The sequence below is a fragment of the Lissotriton helveticus genome, chromosome 7, assembly GCF_964261635.1.
Source record: "Lissotriton helveticus chromosome 7, aLisHel1.1, whole genome shotgun sequence".
NCBI classification, from domain to species: Eukaryota; Metazoa; Chordata; class Amphibia; order Caudata; family Salamandridae; genus Lissotriton; species Lissotriton helveticus.
Window position 1 is genome coordinate 639,863,626 of NC_136068.1, and position 17,401 is coordinate 639,881,026.

The window sequence follows — 17,401 nt, forward strand, 5'->3', positions numbered from 1 at the left end:
GCCCAGGAGAGTGGGGGCTCTCCTACCCTGGGGTCCAGCAACAGGTGTGCTGTGTGGCAGCCTCTGCAACCACTAAGCCCAGACGCGGATTGTAGGTTAGGTTTCAGGGGGCATCTCTAAGATGCCCTCTGTTGTGCATTTTACATTAAATCCCACACTGGCATCAGTGTGGATTTAATATGCTGAGAAGTTTGATATCAAACTTGTCAGTGTTCAGTGTAACCATTATGGTGCTGTGGAGTTCGTAATGACAACCTCCCAGCAACATATACTCTTAATGGCATCACTGTACGTACAGTGCCCAGGAATGGCCCTGGGTACTTTAGGGGCACAGGGCTCATGCACCTGCGCCCACACCACTGGCATAGGGCACCCAGCTAGAAGGGTGGCTGATGTATGCCAAGGCAGTGGGGTTGTGGGCATGGCACACAGGGATGTGTGCCATGTCGACTGTTTAGTTCTGCACCTAGACACTCAGCCTGCAAAGGCAGTGTGTGGGTGTCAGGGTACAGGGACCCAGAGGGTGGCACAATAAGTGCTGCAGTCCTCAGGGGTCTTCTCTGGTCACTATGCCCTGGGTACCATTTACTGGGGGCTGACAGCTGGCCAGAGATGCCAATTGGGTTTTAGTTTGAACACAGCTTTTTAGGGAAAGAACACAGGCCCTGGGTACCTGGTTGGCAGGAACCCAGGGCACACTTAAAGCACAATAGCAGTACAGATAAAAGTGGGGGCATACCAGTGCAAGAAAGATGGCACTTTCTCACAGAAACTGATACCACTTAAGGTATAAACTGTTTTTTCTCATCATTAATTTATCAATGTGAATTTGTAGTTAGAGATCATGTTTCCTAAGTGCCTGTATTTAAACTCCTCCACTTAATGTAAGTGCTACTAAGAATGCGATTTTTCAGCATTAGATAGGAGTTCAGCCTTAAGCACGAGTTTAAAAGCTGCTTTCATTAATTGGGCCAACACAAAATTGAGGTTCACCATAGGACCTTCAGTGAGGCATAGGCAAGTTTTTTGTATAGCAAATGCAGTTGTGTCCATCCAATACCAAGGCATTTCCTGTTACATCAGCATATGACCCGGTTCCACTTGTCCATATAATACATCCTTGAAATCCCCCTGGATCTTGACGGACGAACTAACAACCAAATTCTGTGTCCTCTGGAACCATACAGCTAGGCTCAGGATATCAGTTTCTGGATGGAACCCATCCCTCCTGTACTGTTAGTAGATCACCACAATGTTATGGGAGCTTCATAAACCATCCCGTCAACTCTATTAGGCCTGAGAACCACTGTTGTCCAGCTTAGTAATGGGGATTAGTGCCATGTGTGCCGGTTTGCACTTCTGTATCCACATGTGGCATTAATGGAATTAGTGAGAAAATGTAGGCAACAATCTCTGATCATTCCATTGACAGGACATTCTGTCTGATTCGTGTGCCAGCTGTGTTCTATTTCTTGGGCAGGTGTATTGCACTTATTGTTATCCTTCTTTCTAAAGCCCACTTTCATATATGCTGTGCTCGTTTGGATAGCACATGCAATCTTGTGCCTGCGGCCCACGCGTGCTGCACTATATGCATAAAGTCATCAGGGTGACAGTAGACCGGTATGAACCTACCCTTTCTACTGGCATATCTGCATGTAGGTCTTCCCATTCCTCTGTAGACTCTCCTACCTGGGAAAAATCATGCTTGACCAGACCTTCCTCATACTGGAAAAAAGATTTTATTCCTCCTGTAGTTCAGGTGTTAACAGTTGGTCTAAACTTCTTATCACTTGTTCCATATCATTTTAATGAACATTAACTGGGAACTTGTATTTTAAGAAAGTAGTCAAACTGTTGCTTCATTTTTTATCAAGACCTGTATTTCTTCATCAAGGGTAGTCTTTCTCTCGAAGTCAAGACCCCTTTAGTCAATGTTAACAGTCTCCATTCTTTGGCAGACAGAATCTTCTTCCCAGAAGGTCCCTTGTCCCCCCACATGCAGTGCATCGCCATTCAGCAACAAGGCTGATAATGAGGCTCTTCCACTAACAGAATACTTCTGGACCCATGTAGCTCTATTGACTTCTGCCTGCAGTGAGACATCTAAGGTTTTGGCATTAAAACAGTCTTAACGCGCTTAGAATGAGGTTTTTAGCTTGGTCCCAGTGCGACCTTGGTGAATTAGTCAAGGTCTCTCTTTTTTTGGAACATACTCTTAGGTGTTCCCTCCCTATTGTACCTCAACCAACTCTACACCTTCAGCTCTTACCCACTGGGCCACCTGTGTCGTCATGCATTGTCTTTGCTTCTTACAATCCTGAGGCTTTGAGGGACCTCTGTTTGCACTAGGACGAAGCTATGGCGTGGCCACCACTGATTTTCCCTTGTCTTTAGCTTAACTTAACTCATACAGTGCACCTCTCTGACCGGTGGTCCTTCAGAAAGCAAAGAATGCAGATGTTGTGGCAGTCCTTTTGTGCGTACTTGTGGTGCCAGTTGGTGACAAATCTAAAATGGGTATGCTCCATGCCCATAGGTCACTGTACAATCCATGTGGTCCATCAGCACCAAAAACATGTTTTTTCAGCTTGTGATAGTGATTTAATCAGATGTAACCACCTCCATCCTGAATGTCGGTCAGTTTTTTTCTCAGGGAAATGTTTTCCTCACCAGCTCCAGAGTCCCTGGCTGTTTTACCAGACCCAACAGTGCAAAAAAGAATCTAAATATGGTGACTACAAAGATTTCCAGGGAGAGCATGACTTCATTAGAGGAGGGACAAGCGATTAAATTGTCGACAACCTAACTGCTCCAAAGAGAAGGGAAAAAGTAAATAAGAAAAAAAGTTTCAGATTACAAATTCTGGACCCAACCACAAAATAATGGAATAATGCACAGCAAGTGAATCCAGAGAATAGTCACGCAGAAACTGTCAATATAAAATGAAGTGAATGAAAAAAAGGCACCCACAATCAAGAAAGCTTCCCAGTGCAACACTAAAGATAGCAGGAGGAAGAAATAGTAAATTAACCTTTATATTTTCAAGGAAATGCGCCAATAGTGAAATTTAGATATAGGTAGAGTTAACCAACTCTGAAACCAAACTAGTCTAGTCTGTAGCAAAGCTTTACTATTCTACGGACAAGTAACTCTCAGAACTGAATTACATCGGTTATATATAAATATATATATAAATAATATACATATATAAAATAATTCAAAGTTTAGATCAATGGCTCACCTGTGCTTACGCTTCTTGGCCTCCGATTCAGATCTATAAAAAAAATACAGAACAGAGCATCATCAGCTGGTAGAGAAATCCATGCAACCATTGGAGACTTATCTATCCCCTCACGGAATAGGTCCAACTTAAAGGCTAACCCAAACAAACTTTTCAGAGGGAGACAGTCGCAGGGTAGTTAACGCTCAGTAGATGGTGCAGATGTCTGAAATGGAGTCCTTAGGACAGTTTGACCGACTCTAGCCTGATGCCTTGCAAGAATACCCAAACAGTAATAACTTTGTGAAGGTATGTGGAGTGGACCACATGGAAGCTTAGCAGAGGTCAGCTATGGGCATATTTCCAGGAAATTAAATAATGGCACCCTGTTTGCAAGTGTGGTGGGACCTGGGGAGGCAAATAAGATCCTTTTAGCCTTAAGGTAACAGGTAACATTTAAAAATCCACCTAGAAATGCCGGCCTTCAATATGGTGTGACCTTTAAGGCTGGGAAAGGGAACAAAATGCTGTTGTGTTTTAAAGGAGGACTTGGTCCTATCAATATAATGCATGTACGCAAATTTGAAACCAAGTGTGTTAAGTCCTCTCTTAGCTACATAGTCGGGTTGTGGGAATAAAGTCTGTCACGGAGTACACGGGAGCGCTCTCGGACTTGCTGACCTTACCGGGACCACAGCTATTGCCTGCCGCCACAAGCCCCTGACACTGGTGTTGGTCTCCCCCCGCTGTCGCAGCAGCCAGAATACCGCAGCACGGCCGCCGGGAGAGGGGGGGGGGCTACATCCCCCACGATCCTTTGCGGCTGCACGCCGCTCCCAATCATCACTGTGCGCGGTGGCGCTTAAAAATACCGGAGAACCCCCACGTCGCGGGAGCGTGCCAGGAGAAGCCCAGGACAAGGGCGGGCTGAATAAGGCCGTGGTAGGCTGGGCTGGGCTGGGCCACCCCTCCAACGAGTCACCAACCCAAGTGAGACACTTTGCTTATTGTTTGGGACTTGATCGTCGCACACTGAATTGACTATAGGCATTCCGTGTTTTAATCAGCTACCAGATAAACAGGGACTAAGGCACAACGATTAGGGAAGGGGAGGAAGGTAGTGCCAAACACCATTGGGGGTAGTATGGTTTGGACGGCGTCGTAGCCGCTGACCCGTGCCGACCATCATTCTTGGAGGACCCCTCCTCTGGCGTCGGTTTCGATTTCGCAGCATCGGAATCGACGGACTTCTTCGACTTTTGCGGACCGGAGGTCGACGGAGTCGATGGGGTAGCGGGCACCGTCCTTTTCACCGGCACGGTAGCCATCTTAGGGACACTCGAGTCCTTAACTTTCGGTTTCGTTTTCGGGTCGGCCATTTTAGGTGTCGTCGATCCCGATGGTTTCGGTTTCGAAACAGTCTGCCCAGCAAGTAAGTCCGTGGCCGGGCCCGAAGGCGGGGCTGTGGCTCGCGGCAACGGGTCTTGGGTAAGGCCGACAGGCGATCCCGTGTCCCGGTCGGTATCCTCGTAACCTTCGGGGCAGAGCTCGTCCCCTGAGCTATCCGCCGCGGCCCCATAAATCTCATCGTCGTCTCCTACCTCGTCGACGTATTCAAGGCCTTGACCCGCGACTCCGTCGTCGTCTCCCGGATCCGCCTCGACCTCCGTCTCGGGTGGGGAGATTTGGAGATGATGACCCTGTTCCTCTTCGTCTTGGTCGCCGAAGATGTTCTCCGGATCCGGGGCCGCTTGTTTAGCTTCCATGCGCATCGCGCGCCGAAGCTTGAGAGTCTTCTTTGAGCGGAACTGTGCACACAACTTGCACTTGCCGTCGTCGTGGTCAGGCGAAAGGCATTTGTTACACACGGGGTGTAGATCGATGTGTGGGTACTTGGACCCACAGAGCGGGCAGTACTTAAACGGGCTCCGCTCCATGTCCGAAAAGGTTTGCAGTCGTGTCGCGATGAGAAGGCCTCAAAGTTCCGAGAGCGAAGAAAACTCCGCTTATTCCGGCTCCAAGAGACGGAAGACTCGAGACCGTGCGCAGACAATACCGACGCAAGAAAATCGAGGCCTTTTGGCCGCTAAAAGTTAGTTTTTCTTGGTTCCGACAGAAAGACGTCGAGACCACATCCGAACCCAATGGCGGAAAAAAACAATCTGGGGATGGAGCCGATGCCCATGCGCACTGTAGTCCAGGGGAGGAGCCACCTATCTCAGGATACTTCGAAGACTCTTCCAGGACAACAATGTGCGATCATCCGAGCCCAACACTAGGCGGCGATCTAATGCTAAGATATGAATTTAGCAGCCCACATGCCTCGAACACAATTTTATCACTAGAGCTGCAGTTGTCCTAGAACACGAAATAGCCCTCACAGAAAAGCGCCTTTCACTGGAATCTCTTTGCTCGAAGCGGTCCTCACTGGGCAACATTATGAATGCAGTAACACCAGAACAACCAGGCAGTCAGCGACATAATGGTGATAGTTTGCTAGAAGTGAGTATAGGATCGGCTGGGCACAATACTGGCTCCCCTATGAACACCACATTAGGCAGTAGTACACGATCTGTAGAAAGTGGGCCTGCTGAGACAAACCCCCTAAAGGTCCTAGCTGATCCCATATCTAAAAAAAATCAGAAACAGGCCCTACACAAACTGGGAAAAGAAAGAGGGGTGGAGGACGACAAAAGGGTATATGGCCAAAAGTAATAAAAATACCTAAGGGGTGAATTTAATGACATCTGTAAAATCAACATCAAACAACGCTTCCAATGCTCTCCAGAGCGTGCCCATCAAAACCCCATTTACTGCCACCTTAGAGTCATCCAAGCGGCCCTCATTAACGTCATAAATCCCAGAAGGCTTTGTGGTACAAGTGGAACAGTTAATGAAGTAATGTATGCTTCCACTCACAGAAAGAATGAAAGTAATAAATGAGAACCTGGGGAAGTTACAACAGGCTACTACAGATAACACACACACTGGAAAACCTGGCAGCCTGCATGCAAAGTTATGGCCCTGCCTCACAACCTAAAAAATCTATTGTATCTAATAATAGTCTACCATCTATAACCCGTCCCACACTAACCACCATAGTTGAGGAGCCACTAAAACCAATTAACAATGTGTATAGGAAAGAGGCAGAAAGGTTAAAGACAAACGGTAAAACCCGAACAGAATACATCGAGGGGGCAATTGTGAAAAACAATCCTGTAGCTGTAGCCCGGGCTGAGGAAAAAACAAACACAGAAAAGAAAACTAGAAGTGTGGAAAATCTACCCGTTATTGACCTACCCCCACAATGTACCCCATTGGTGATCATACTGGGTAATGTACCTCCTCTCCCCGACTGAGTTAGAGGATTATGGTCAACTTAAAAACAATGTAACTTACTGGTTGTCCCGCAATACTGTAGAAGGACATACTTCTGTGCACAATGTTATCATGGCCCGCCGTGTTTCTTGGTTGGGTAGTTCTAGGAAATCAAGAAGGGGGGACTGTATAGTGGTAAACTTCAATAGCCCCTCGCCAGTAGAAAGGATATTCAGGGAAGTGGAGTCTAGATCAGTTTTTAGGGGACAAGGTATAGAGATACTGCCACTGCGTTTCTTCTACAGGGGGTGATCCAAGGGTTGAATAACTGGAACATTTGTCAATATGACAGGCCATCCAATCATAGAGACAAACCGAGGCCTGGCTTTTTATCTTCGAGACCAAATGGGGACAATACATGGGGTGATCATGACTATTCCTCATCTCTGATAGGCCCAAATAGATACGCAGCTCTTTCTGGCCTTAACGATTGTGACTGACTACGTGGAAACTACGTCAGACCAATCCCCAAAGACAGTAGCTGTACATTTATCGATAGGCATGATTTAGACGAAGGCCCTACCGCGGATACTTGGCCTGTTATGCTAAACCCGGAAACATCTGATCCCGCACCAAGACTATGGCAACGGGAAAATAATCCCCCTGGAACAACAACGGCTGATCTCCCCAGGGAGCGAATCATTGAATCTTTGGATTCCTACGATAACATCCAGGACTACAATGTACTCTCATGGAACATTGCAGGGCTGGTGGGAAAGGTCGCAGACGCCCTATGGGTGCGGTTTGTCAGCCACTTCGATAATATGCCTTCAAGAGAAGTGGTTGGTTAACTGCAACCTCTCGCTGGTGGGGTAGAGAGCTTTTTTTGTCCCCGCAACACGAGCAAATAGTGTCAGAGCGATGGGAGGTTTGGTTATCGTTACTTCCTTGGCCTTGAGATGTAATATCAAGGTTATCTCTTTTGAACATAGAGATATACCGGCAATCATCTTGGGGCAACGAAACAGCAGCCTTTGTGTGATAAACTTTTATAATGCTGTACACAAAGGAGCAGGTTGTAAGATAACCGAGCTGAGCAACTTTATTGAACAGCGTTGTGGCCCTTTTAGAAAGAATCTCATGATTGCAGGTGATTTCAACGTGCACCCGTGCGGTGACCCTAAACTCACCGACATGGGGACCATGGGGTGTCTGCTGATATCGGGACTCCATTTTTAGCATTCACTACAGGGAAATGTTCTTAGTGATATGCTCAATAAGTTTGACTTGTCTTCTATGAGTTTTGCTCCACCATTCAGCAAACAAAGGGAACCGACCTATAAAGGCCATGGGGCAGGTGGATCTTTCATATTTCACATTCTGCTCTTCAGAACTACTCTATCTTCCCTACAGGGATTTTTAATTGTAGCAAGCACACAGTGATCATAATCCAGTGTGTGTTAACCTGGGAGGGAGCTCCCTGAAGAAAAAGGGTTCAGTGACAGGTCCTGCCTCGTTACAGTTAACTGATGGCATGTGGCGGTTAAAATGGAATCAAGTAATCCCGTCCCTCTTTCACGAAAAACTCCAAGACGTCTGTGCGGCAGAATTCTCCTGTTGCCTTAATGCAGAATCAACGGCCATGGGTACCCTCAATGCCTTCGAAGGGATTGCTTCCAAAGTGGTGAGCTTGTTATCTGTCCCAGGGAAAATCAGGGTGTTCAGTGATCCTAAATGGTTCTGCCCCTTATGCTCTAAAGCCGCCAGAGATCTTAAGGCGGCCCTGAAAGAATTCCCATGGGATGGAACCCAGATCCGCATACTTTGGAAACATTATATAAAAGTGCTGGCCACACGAAGAGCGGAATTGAAGAAGGCAACTTGGAAGGAGCTTTTAGACCCACTGACCCTCTCTAGCAGCTCCCGATTCTGGGACATCATTAATAGACCTCTCTTTCCAGTGGAAAGAGCAGAGGAAGTGGACACTAATAACGGATGAATGGGTGTCTCATTTTGTCACTATTTTTAAAAGTACATCCACCCTGTCACATATGCCAGCTAAGACACCAAATGAGGATGTAGTTGTGTTCTCTGTAAGAGAAGTTGAGGAGGGCATTATTAACCTCACAAACAAGAAGGCCCCAGGCCCGGATGGTATTCCCCCCGGACCTTTTTAAATAAAACCCCTCCTTTTGGGCTTCAATCTTGGTTGTAGTGGGTAACGCCGCGGCCAAAGAAGGATGCCCAATATCTTGGGGAGTCGCCACAATTGTGCCAGTGTTTAAAAAGGGAGACCGTAATTGTACTATGAATTATAGGCCAATCTCCCTAATTGACTCCGTTGTAAAGGTCATAGGGGGGAGTCATATTAAAGAGATTGACAGCTTGGGCGGAAGAGAATAAGATCATCTCGGATATCCAGTATGGGTTCTGCCCAGGCCACTCGACCATGGCACAATGCCTTAATCTCTACTTGATTCTTGGAAAGTACACCATCGCCCGCCCAGGGACAATCAACATGGCCTTCATGGATCTTTCATCCGCTTTTGACTGTCAATCGGGGAAAGTTGTGGCAATCCATGGGAGTGGAGTCAAACCTGGTGGAGTTTGATGGAACTACATAGAGACACAAGGGCAAACATTAGATAGACCTTAAGGTAACCAGGAATTTTAACACAAAGGGGGGTGTGACAGGTATGTATCTTGGCACCTTTCCTTTTCAATCTCTACATTAATGATTTAGAAGGAACACTGCTGGAAACAGGGGCTGACTGCTATATGCAAACGACGCAGTCCTCTTGGCCCGCACACCTAAAGGGTTACAAACCCTACTTGATGCTTTCCATGGGTTTATGGATGATCGAGATCTGGCTATAAATAATTCTAAATCCTATGTGATGCAGGTAGGGTTGCGCCCAAAAAGACAGTACCCCTTCAAGGTGAATGAGTGCCAATATGTATGACCTTTTCCTACTTGGGCGTCCTACTGGAATATCGCCTGAACTGGGTCGCACTGTTAAACAAGAAAAGGGGAGAGGTAACCAGGACTAACACTGCGATATTTGGCTTTGCAGCTAAAATGGGCAACCGCCCTGTGGCGGCAATGTTAAAGATCTACCGAGCTAAGAGTGTATCTATAGCTAGTTATGGGAGCGACTTATGGGGGTATTCCCGACTTGAGGGCCTACAGGTGACGGAAAACCACTTTTTAAAACGGTTGTTGTGTGTTCCAAAAGGGACTGCGAACTTAATACATGAAGAAACTGGCACCCCATACATCTGTGACATTTTGGCAATGCGTCCCCTAACCTTTTGGCTCAAATGTTGGCTTAATAAACATCTTGACCTCACGCATGAACTCCTAAAAGAGATCTTGAGCCTGGATCACATGACCTACATTCCGTGGATAAAATACTTAGAGGTGTTTTAGAAAGCTGGGACGCAGGACTTGTTTTTAACACCTGATTGCATTACCAGGGAAGATGTGGCTCTTGTATAACTTTCCTTTACTTTACGTAAAAAAATGGAAAGAGAGGAGAAGAAAACAAGTTACTTACCTGTAACTTTAGTTCTCCAGTATTGGAAGCTTTCATAGATTCACATGCCTGAATCATTCCCAGTCATCGAGACGGGAGTCTCCGGTACATAAAAAAGCAATGCTTCGTAGCATAGCAAACTGAAAAGAGGCCTAGGCCCATTTCCCTTTTGCAACCCATAGCCTTTGTTATGTAGAAGAGGGCTAAACTTTTCCCTGAACCAATCAGAGCTCCTCACCCTCTAGAACACTCCTAGGAGAACCTTCTGCCCCTCATATTTTCGCACACTTGTGCATAAAGAACACTTGTGGTGCTAAATCCGAGGTGAGCCTCTCAGGGGAGGAGGGTGGGTGCATGTGAATCTATGAAAGCTTCCAATACTGGAGAACTAAAGTTACAGGTAAGTAACTTGTTTTCTTACTCCAGTATTAGAACTTTCATAGATTCACATGCCTGAATCAGAATAGCGAGCAGTAAGATACAAAGCACATTTCTCTGATACATTTCATAATCATGTAATACAATATGAAAATGAAGCATAGCCTACATATATACATACATACATATATATACATATACATATACATATAAAATGTGACTTTGTAAAAACAAGAGAAATTGCGAATGGAGGGATGGAAAGAAGGCTCACCGTTACTGAATGATATTCCGCAGTACCGCCTCTCCCACCGCCGCATCCGACTCTGCCTCCAAGCAGTAGTGCCTGGTGAAGGTGTGCGTGGATGCCCAGGTCGCTGCTCTGCAGATATCCTGGATTGGCATTCCTCCAAATAGTGCAGTAGATGTGGCCACTGCCTCGTGGAATGCGCATGAACTCGTGCATGTAGAGGCTTTCCAGCAGCTTGATGACCGTAGACAATTGCACTGGAAATCCATCTGGCGATTCCCCTTTTAGACAGAGGGAAACCTTTCCTGGGTGCGCTGAAAGCGACGAATAGCTGAGAAGATTTGCGAAAGGCCGTATTGTCTTTTAAGTAGAACTTCATACATCTTTGCAACTCTAGTGAGTGCAACACTCTTTCCGCTGCTGTTGACGGATGAGGAAACAAACGTTTCAACACCTACGGCTCATTCAGATGAAAGTCAGTTGGCACCTTAGGAATGAATTTCGGATTAGTCCTAAGAATCATTCTATCCTCCTGAAACTGTAGGAAAGGCTCCTGAATTGTGAGCGCCTGCAGTTCACCTACTCTTCTCGCTGATGTCAGTGCAATGAGAAGAGCCAATTTCCAAGACAAGAACTTAAGGTCCGCCCTGTGTATCGGCTCAAACGGCGGTTTCATCAATTGTGACAGTACTATATTACGATTCCATAGTGGTGGTGGAGGTTTTACTGGAGGAAAGACCCTGAACAGTCCCTTGATAAATTGCTTGATCCTGTTTGAGCATAAGGACGGGCCTGACGAAGACCTCCTATAGCGGGATAACGCAGCCAAATGCACCTTGATGGAAGCGTGCGCCTATCCTGACTTTGCTAATAGCAGAATGTAAGGTATAATTTGATGAGGTGCAGCAGTAAGAGGGTGAATGTTTTGCCTCTTACACCACAGACAAAACCTCTTCCATTTCATCCTGTAGATTTTATTGGTACTGTCTGCTCTAGCTTTGGACAGGATTGTTCTACATTCGTGTGAGATGTTTATATGACTAAACTCAGTGTTCAGGCGAAAGGCTGCTAATCGCAAGGATTTCGGGTCCAGGTGGAGCACCTGATCTCTGGACATTGTCAGAAGCGATGGAATTGCTCGTAGCCGAACTGGACGGTCCTCTGACAGCAGCAGGAGTTCCGTGAATCAGTGTTGTCTGGGCCACCACGGGGTTATTAGGATCAGCCTGCGCGGTTCTTTCTTGATCTTCACCAGTACGCGGGGAAGAAGAGGAATTGGAGGAAAACCGTAGGCAAAGACGCCGGACCATGCCATGGAAAACGCATTCCCCCAAGATCCCTCCTGGGGAAGCAAGCTTGCAAAGTACTGGCATTTCCTGCTCTCCTGTGGCGAATAGGTCCACTATCAGTGTTCCCCACCTTTGAAAGATGCTGTCCAGGGTCCCCTGGTCCAGCTCCCATTCGTGGCAGGACGATTTGAGCCTGCTGAGAGTACACAGCCGCCACTGGAGCCAGGCATTTTGTGAACACTCTCGGCTCTGACTTTAAGCCGAATGGCAGTACCCTGAATTGGTAATGTCTTCCGGCTACTAAGAACCAAAGGTACTGTCTCTGTGTGCGGGATGGATCGGCACGTGGAAATACGTGTCTTGTAGGTCTAATGTAGTCATATGATCTCCTGGGTTCAATAACGGAAGGATGTCCTGTAGGGATACCGTCCTGAAAGATTGCTTCTTGAGATAGGTGTTTAAGGATCTGAGATCCAGAATGGGGCGCCATTGGAGCTTGTTTTTCTTCACAAGAAAGAACCGGGAGTAAAACCCCTTGTTTTCCTGGGCCTTCGGTACCGGTTCTATTGCTCCCTTTCGGAGCATTGTCTGAATCTCCTGCCGGAGTTGATGCAGGCTCTCTGATGCATCGGTGGCGTACAAGGGGGCGTCTGAAGAAATTCTAGGGTGTGACCGAATTGAACAATTTTTAGGACCCATTGGTCCGTTGTTATTGTCCGCCAATTTTGAAGATGGTGAGCAATCTTTCCACCCAGGGGAGCACCTGACATAGCCGGAAGATGGAGGTTGTCATTGCCGTCGGGTGTTGTCCTTCCCCTGACACCCACCCCTTCCTCTTGGAGCTGATTCCGTATATCCTCCTGATTGACGTTGATTGTACTGTTGACGGTAAGGCTGCGATGGGGCAGAATAAGAGGAATATCTTCCTTGTTGATATCCTCATCTATATGAGGACTGACCTCTGCCTCTGGAGCCACGAACAGGGGTTTTTCTGTACTGCAGTGTCCCCAAAGCCTTTGCAGTATCGGTATCCTTCCTGATACCCTGCAGAGTATCGTCAATATGCTTCCCAAATAGATCTTCTCCATTGAAAGGGAGGTCTAGAATCTTGTTTTGCACCTCCGGCCTAAAAGCTGTTGCCCGTAGCCATCCCTGCCAGTACAGGACTGCTGCTCCTCCCAAGGATCTAAAAGCCGTCGTCGCTATATCCATAGTGCAGTCTATGACTTCAGCCGAAGTCCTCTCCCCTTCCAGGAGAATCATCTTTGCCTCCTGCTTCTCCGGTTCCGGCACCTGGTTAATGTATGGAGACAGGTCACACCACATTTGCCTGTCGTACCTTCCCAAGATAGCGAGGGCATTAGCGGCTTTCACCAGCAGAGCAGACATTAAGGAAAACCGTTTTCCTGCATTATCCAGCCTTCTGCCCTCTCTGTCCAGAGGTGTCGTGATCGGGGCAGATGGGTTTCTGGACTTCTGCTGTGCCGCCTGAGTAATTACAGAATCCGGTTTGGGATGACCCAAAAGGCAAGCTGGAGCATCCATAGGTGCCTTATATTTTTTGTCTAGTCTGGCCAGAACCAGCATAACCGTAGCTGGCGTCTCCATGACTTTTAATGCTTCCTCCCAAATATGACCCACTATAGGCAAGGATCGCACCGATCTGCGACACGAGTCCTTGAAGTCTTATAAAAAGCATTCCGCTTTATCCTCAGTCATGGTGAGTGCAAATCTCTTAGTTGCTCTCTCCATCAAATTATGAAAACCACGAATGTCTTCCGGTGGAGAATCTACTGGTCTCGGCGCATGTGTTGAAGGTGAGGGAATGAGATAGTCGTTCCACTCTGCGTTTGGTTCCGCAATCTCTCCATCCTCATGCTCCTCATCTGAGGTATCGTGTTGTGACTGTGGCGGTGGAGACCTAGCAGTAGGCTCCGGCAACACCTCTCCTACACACTGGCATCCCTGGTACCGACAGTGGACACGGAGTAACCTCTGGAACTTGCTGAGTGGCTAGAGTTGCTAGGTATCTGCTTCTATAATCCTCCAACATGCCCTGGAGGTCTTTTAACAAAGAGGATGGTACTCTTGTCATATCTTCACGTTGCTGTTGGTGATATTGGTGATGCTCTTGAAAACCCACATATTCTTCCTCAGAATCGACCTCCTGTTACTTGACTTGCAATTGCAAAGGGCTACTCGCAAAACCATAAGGACCCTCGTCCTCTTCCTCCTTGCAAATCTTCCTCTTCCAGCAGGTGAGAAGGAACCAATGGAGATACCTTGCTCGGCGATGTAACCTCTGGTTGTAGGAGAGTGGGGTCTGCAATCCCATGGCCACCCCAGATTTTTGCTTTTTGCTTCACTGGTTTACGACTTTCCCTGGCTGTGGGCCTGCTAATCAGACCCACAGCCTAGCTGTTCTCTCTCTAAATTACAACCATGTACCTTAGGTGCATTTTACCAATTGGTACTGGGCCACCTTATCAGTCCCTGTACAGCATACCTTAGGTATCCAGGGCATAGGTGTACCCAGGGCCTACCAGGGGCTGAAGCATGTATTATGCCACCCCTGGCTGGCCACCCAAACAGACACAACTGGCTGCACGACAGCTGGGGCAAGGTGGTGTAAACACCCTTCGCTTTAGATATAGTATTCCTATATCTAACCCTAAAATGGACACATATATTCCTATCAGTCACTCCTATGGCAGGCCTTATCAATCCTGAAGGCAGAGTGCTTGGAATTATGTGAGATGGTGCTCTGGCATGAGCTGAACCCGTTTGCAGCTTGCGGAACCAAGTCCAAATAGCTGTTCCATGATAACGCTATACCATATACTCTTAAGTGCATTATAATCCTCGCGGTTAAATGCTAACTTTGGTATAGCATTATCAAAACATGTCAAGTAAGATGTCATACGAATTGGAATACTAACCCCTCGCCAATTCTGGCGACGGGGTTAGCATTCCACCCTTCTAGAGGGACACGGCATGTATGTAACTGTGAACCCCGATTAAAGTCAGACACAGCCTCAGCTCCACAAAATGGATGCTGCCACCGAGACACAAGTCTGCCCTCCTGCTGCTGGGAGTCCTTGCAGCAACGGAGGCCTGGACAAAGGGTTTCCTGCCAGGGGCGGTGCTAGCACCATCCCAGACAGGATTTTGTGTATCCCAGGTAGGCAGGGCTGAAAGGAAGGTGACTGCAAGTGGCACCCCGGTGATCACTGTGCATATGCCGGCTCAAACCAGTTCCTGGGGCACACCAGCCCCTGAGCTGGGGAGAGACCGGACAAAGGAGAGGGGTGTAACCACCCCCCTCCTAGTCCCACCCATAGGGCAGGACTTAGTCACGTGCCAGCCCCTTTTCTTAGGATAAAGGTAGGAGCAGGCCCCCTTCCCAAATTAGATCATTCTAAATCTTGAACTACTTTCCACGAAAGGAACTCTTGACTTTTCTGAAGACTCTCCCTTGTGGCTAAGGAGTAGCCACCCTGCACCAGCAGGCACCATCGAAGCTCTTGCGGTTTGCTGCACGTCCATCCTCCGGATCAAGACTGCCCAGCTCGACGAGACCCGGATTCCCTGCCATCTCTGACCTCTACCTACATCATTCAGCCCAGCTGAGATTCGGGGGTGTGACGAGACCCGTGGGACCGGCCATCTTCAAGACCTGCACGACGCTTCACCAGCACGACCCCCGAGAGACCCTCGAGTAAGTGCACTGGGGTTTGAGAAGCCCTAACCCTAAGCAGCTCCAGCACCGAAGTCCAGCCTCCCAGCATCCACGAGATCTGCGTGGGGCCCTTCTGCTTCTTTGCTGCTTGCCACGTTGTTCGGTCACTAGCCACGACGTTTTCACCGCTGGTCTAGGTCCCCTAGACTGGCCCTTGCTTCCTGTCCAACAAGAAGTGCCCTGGACCCTCCTGGTCCACTCCAGACGCCATCTTGACACCACCGCGTGGGCTTGCCTTTGCCAAGGTTTGTTGCTCAAATCCTGAGTCCAGCATCGCCGACAGCCTCGTGGGACAGCTCGCACCTCCAGCCTGGACGCCGACAACGCCTCCTAGCCCGTGTGACTGCAGAGTCCAGCGTCGCCCACTCACCTGGTCGAGGTGACTTCATCCGGTGCCATCCTGGTGCCCACATAATCACTGGCTAGTGATTAAGAACTAAGTCCCCTCTGCTTTCAGGTCGACTCCTTCACGGATCCAGCCTTGGATCACACCGAACTTCTTCACTGGTCGCCTGCCAGCAACTTCTTCTTTCAGGCTCCATAGACTTCAACGAGGATTCCCGACGTCTTTTGAACCCTATGCAGCCGCGGCCCCTGGGCTAGGTAACTTGAGTATTTCGGTACTCCCGCACAGGTTCACTATGCAAGTGTCCAGATCCTTTTTCGTTTTTAGTCTACCTAGTCGGATTCGTCCGGAAACAGTAACTTTAGAAACGCTAGCATCCATAGACTTCTTCCCGCATCCCGCGTGAGAGTGCACACACTGCACCCGATCTCCCTAGGCCTCCTGCTCGTAATCTTAAGGTTCAGTAGTGTAGTCCTAGCGATCCTGAAGCCTCTGGATCTTGTTACTTACCTGCTAGTATTTCGCATTCCACTTTTTGTGTATATGGTTTTTCGTGCCCCTCGGGCATTTGTGTAAATTGTGCAACTGAAAGTATTTTCATAAGAGTTTTGTATTGTGCTTAGCTCCCTGACTCAAAGAGTTCAGGGTAGAACTGTTATTAATAAATATCCTATATTTTTATAACAACAACTTGTGTGGTGTCCTTTCACTTGGTGTTCAAGGGGTATATGTGATGGTGAAACAGCTGGCTTAACACGCCCTCTAGAGTTTAGCCTGAAGACTGCTCGTGTCCATGCTACTAGGATAGCTGGTCTCTAAGGTTGACTTACAACCAAATCATCAATAAGGGTTGTTTGGTATGATACAAAGTGATCACTAGAATAGTGAGCACTATATATCAGGCCAACTTCTCACACTTTTGTAATAGGCTTTTTCCAGGGCATTAATCGTTTTTCTGGTGTCTTTTCCGTCGTCGACGACATTCCCATCGCCGTCGACCAAGTCATCGTCGTCGACGCAACCGTCGAAGTTGTAGTTACCGTCCATGCCGTCCTCGTCGACGCTCCGATCGTCGTCGTCGGCGCTCCGATCGTAGTCGACGACGCTGCTGTCGTCGACACTGTCATCGTCGATACTGCCGTCGACGATGTAGATACTGCAACACTCGTCGACGCTACCTTTTCGCCAGCTTTCACTCCTTTTTTCATCGACGACGTTGTTTTAGTCGTCGACGATGGCATCTTTTTCGCCGACGGTCCAGTCGACAGCGTTGAAACACTACCTTTCTCCTCAGAAGGCGCAGAGGAAGCTCTCTTGATGGTAAT

At 47.8% G+C, this 17,401-nt stretch overlaps 1 protein-coding gene across 3 annotated transcripts in view; it reads right to left on the reverse strand.

Moving 5' to 3' along the window:
- Positions 1-17,401, reverse strand: part of LOC144768881 (uncharacterized) — a 993,034-nt gene that overhangs the window by 524,935 nt on the left and 450,698 nt on the right. For all 3 annotated transcript variants that reach the window (XM_078652892.1, XM_078652890.1, XM_078652891.1), the window contains exon 7: positions 3,245-3,277. In XM_078652892.1, coding sequence (XP_078509018.1) covers positions 3,245-3,277 — 33 coding nt within the window. The remainder of the gene's footprint in view (positions 1-3,244; positions 3,278-17,401) is intronic.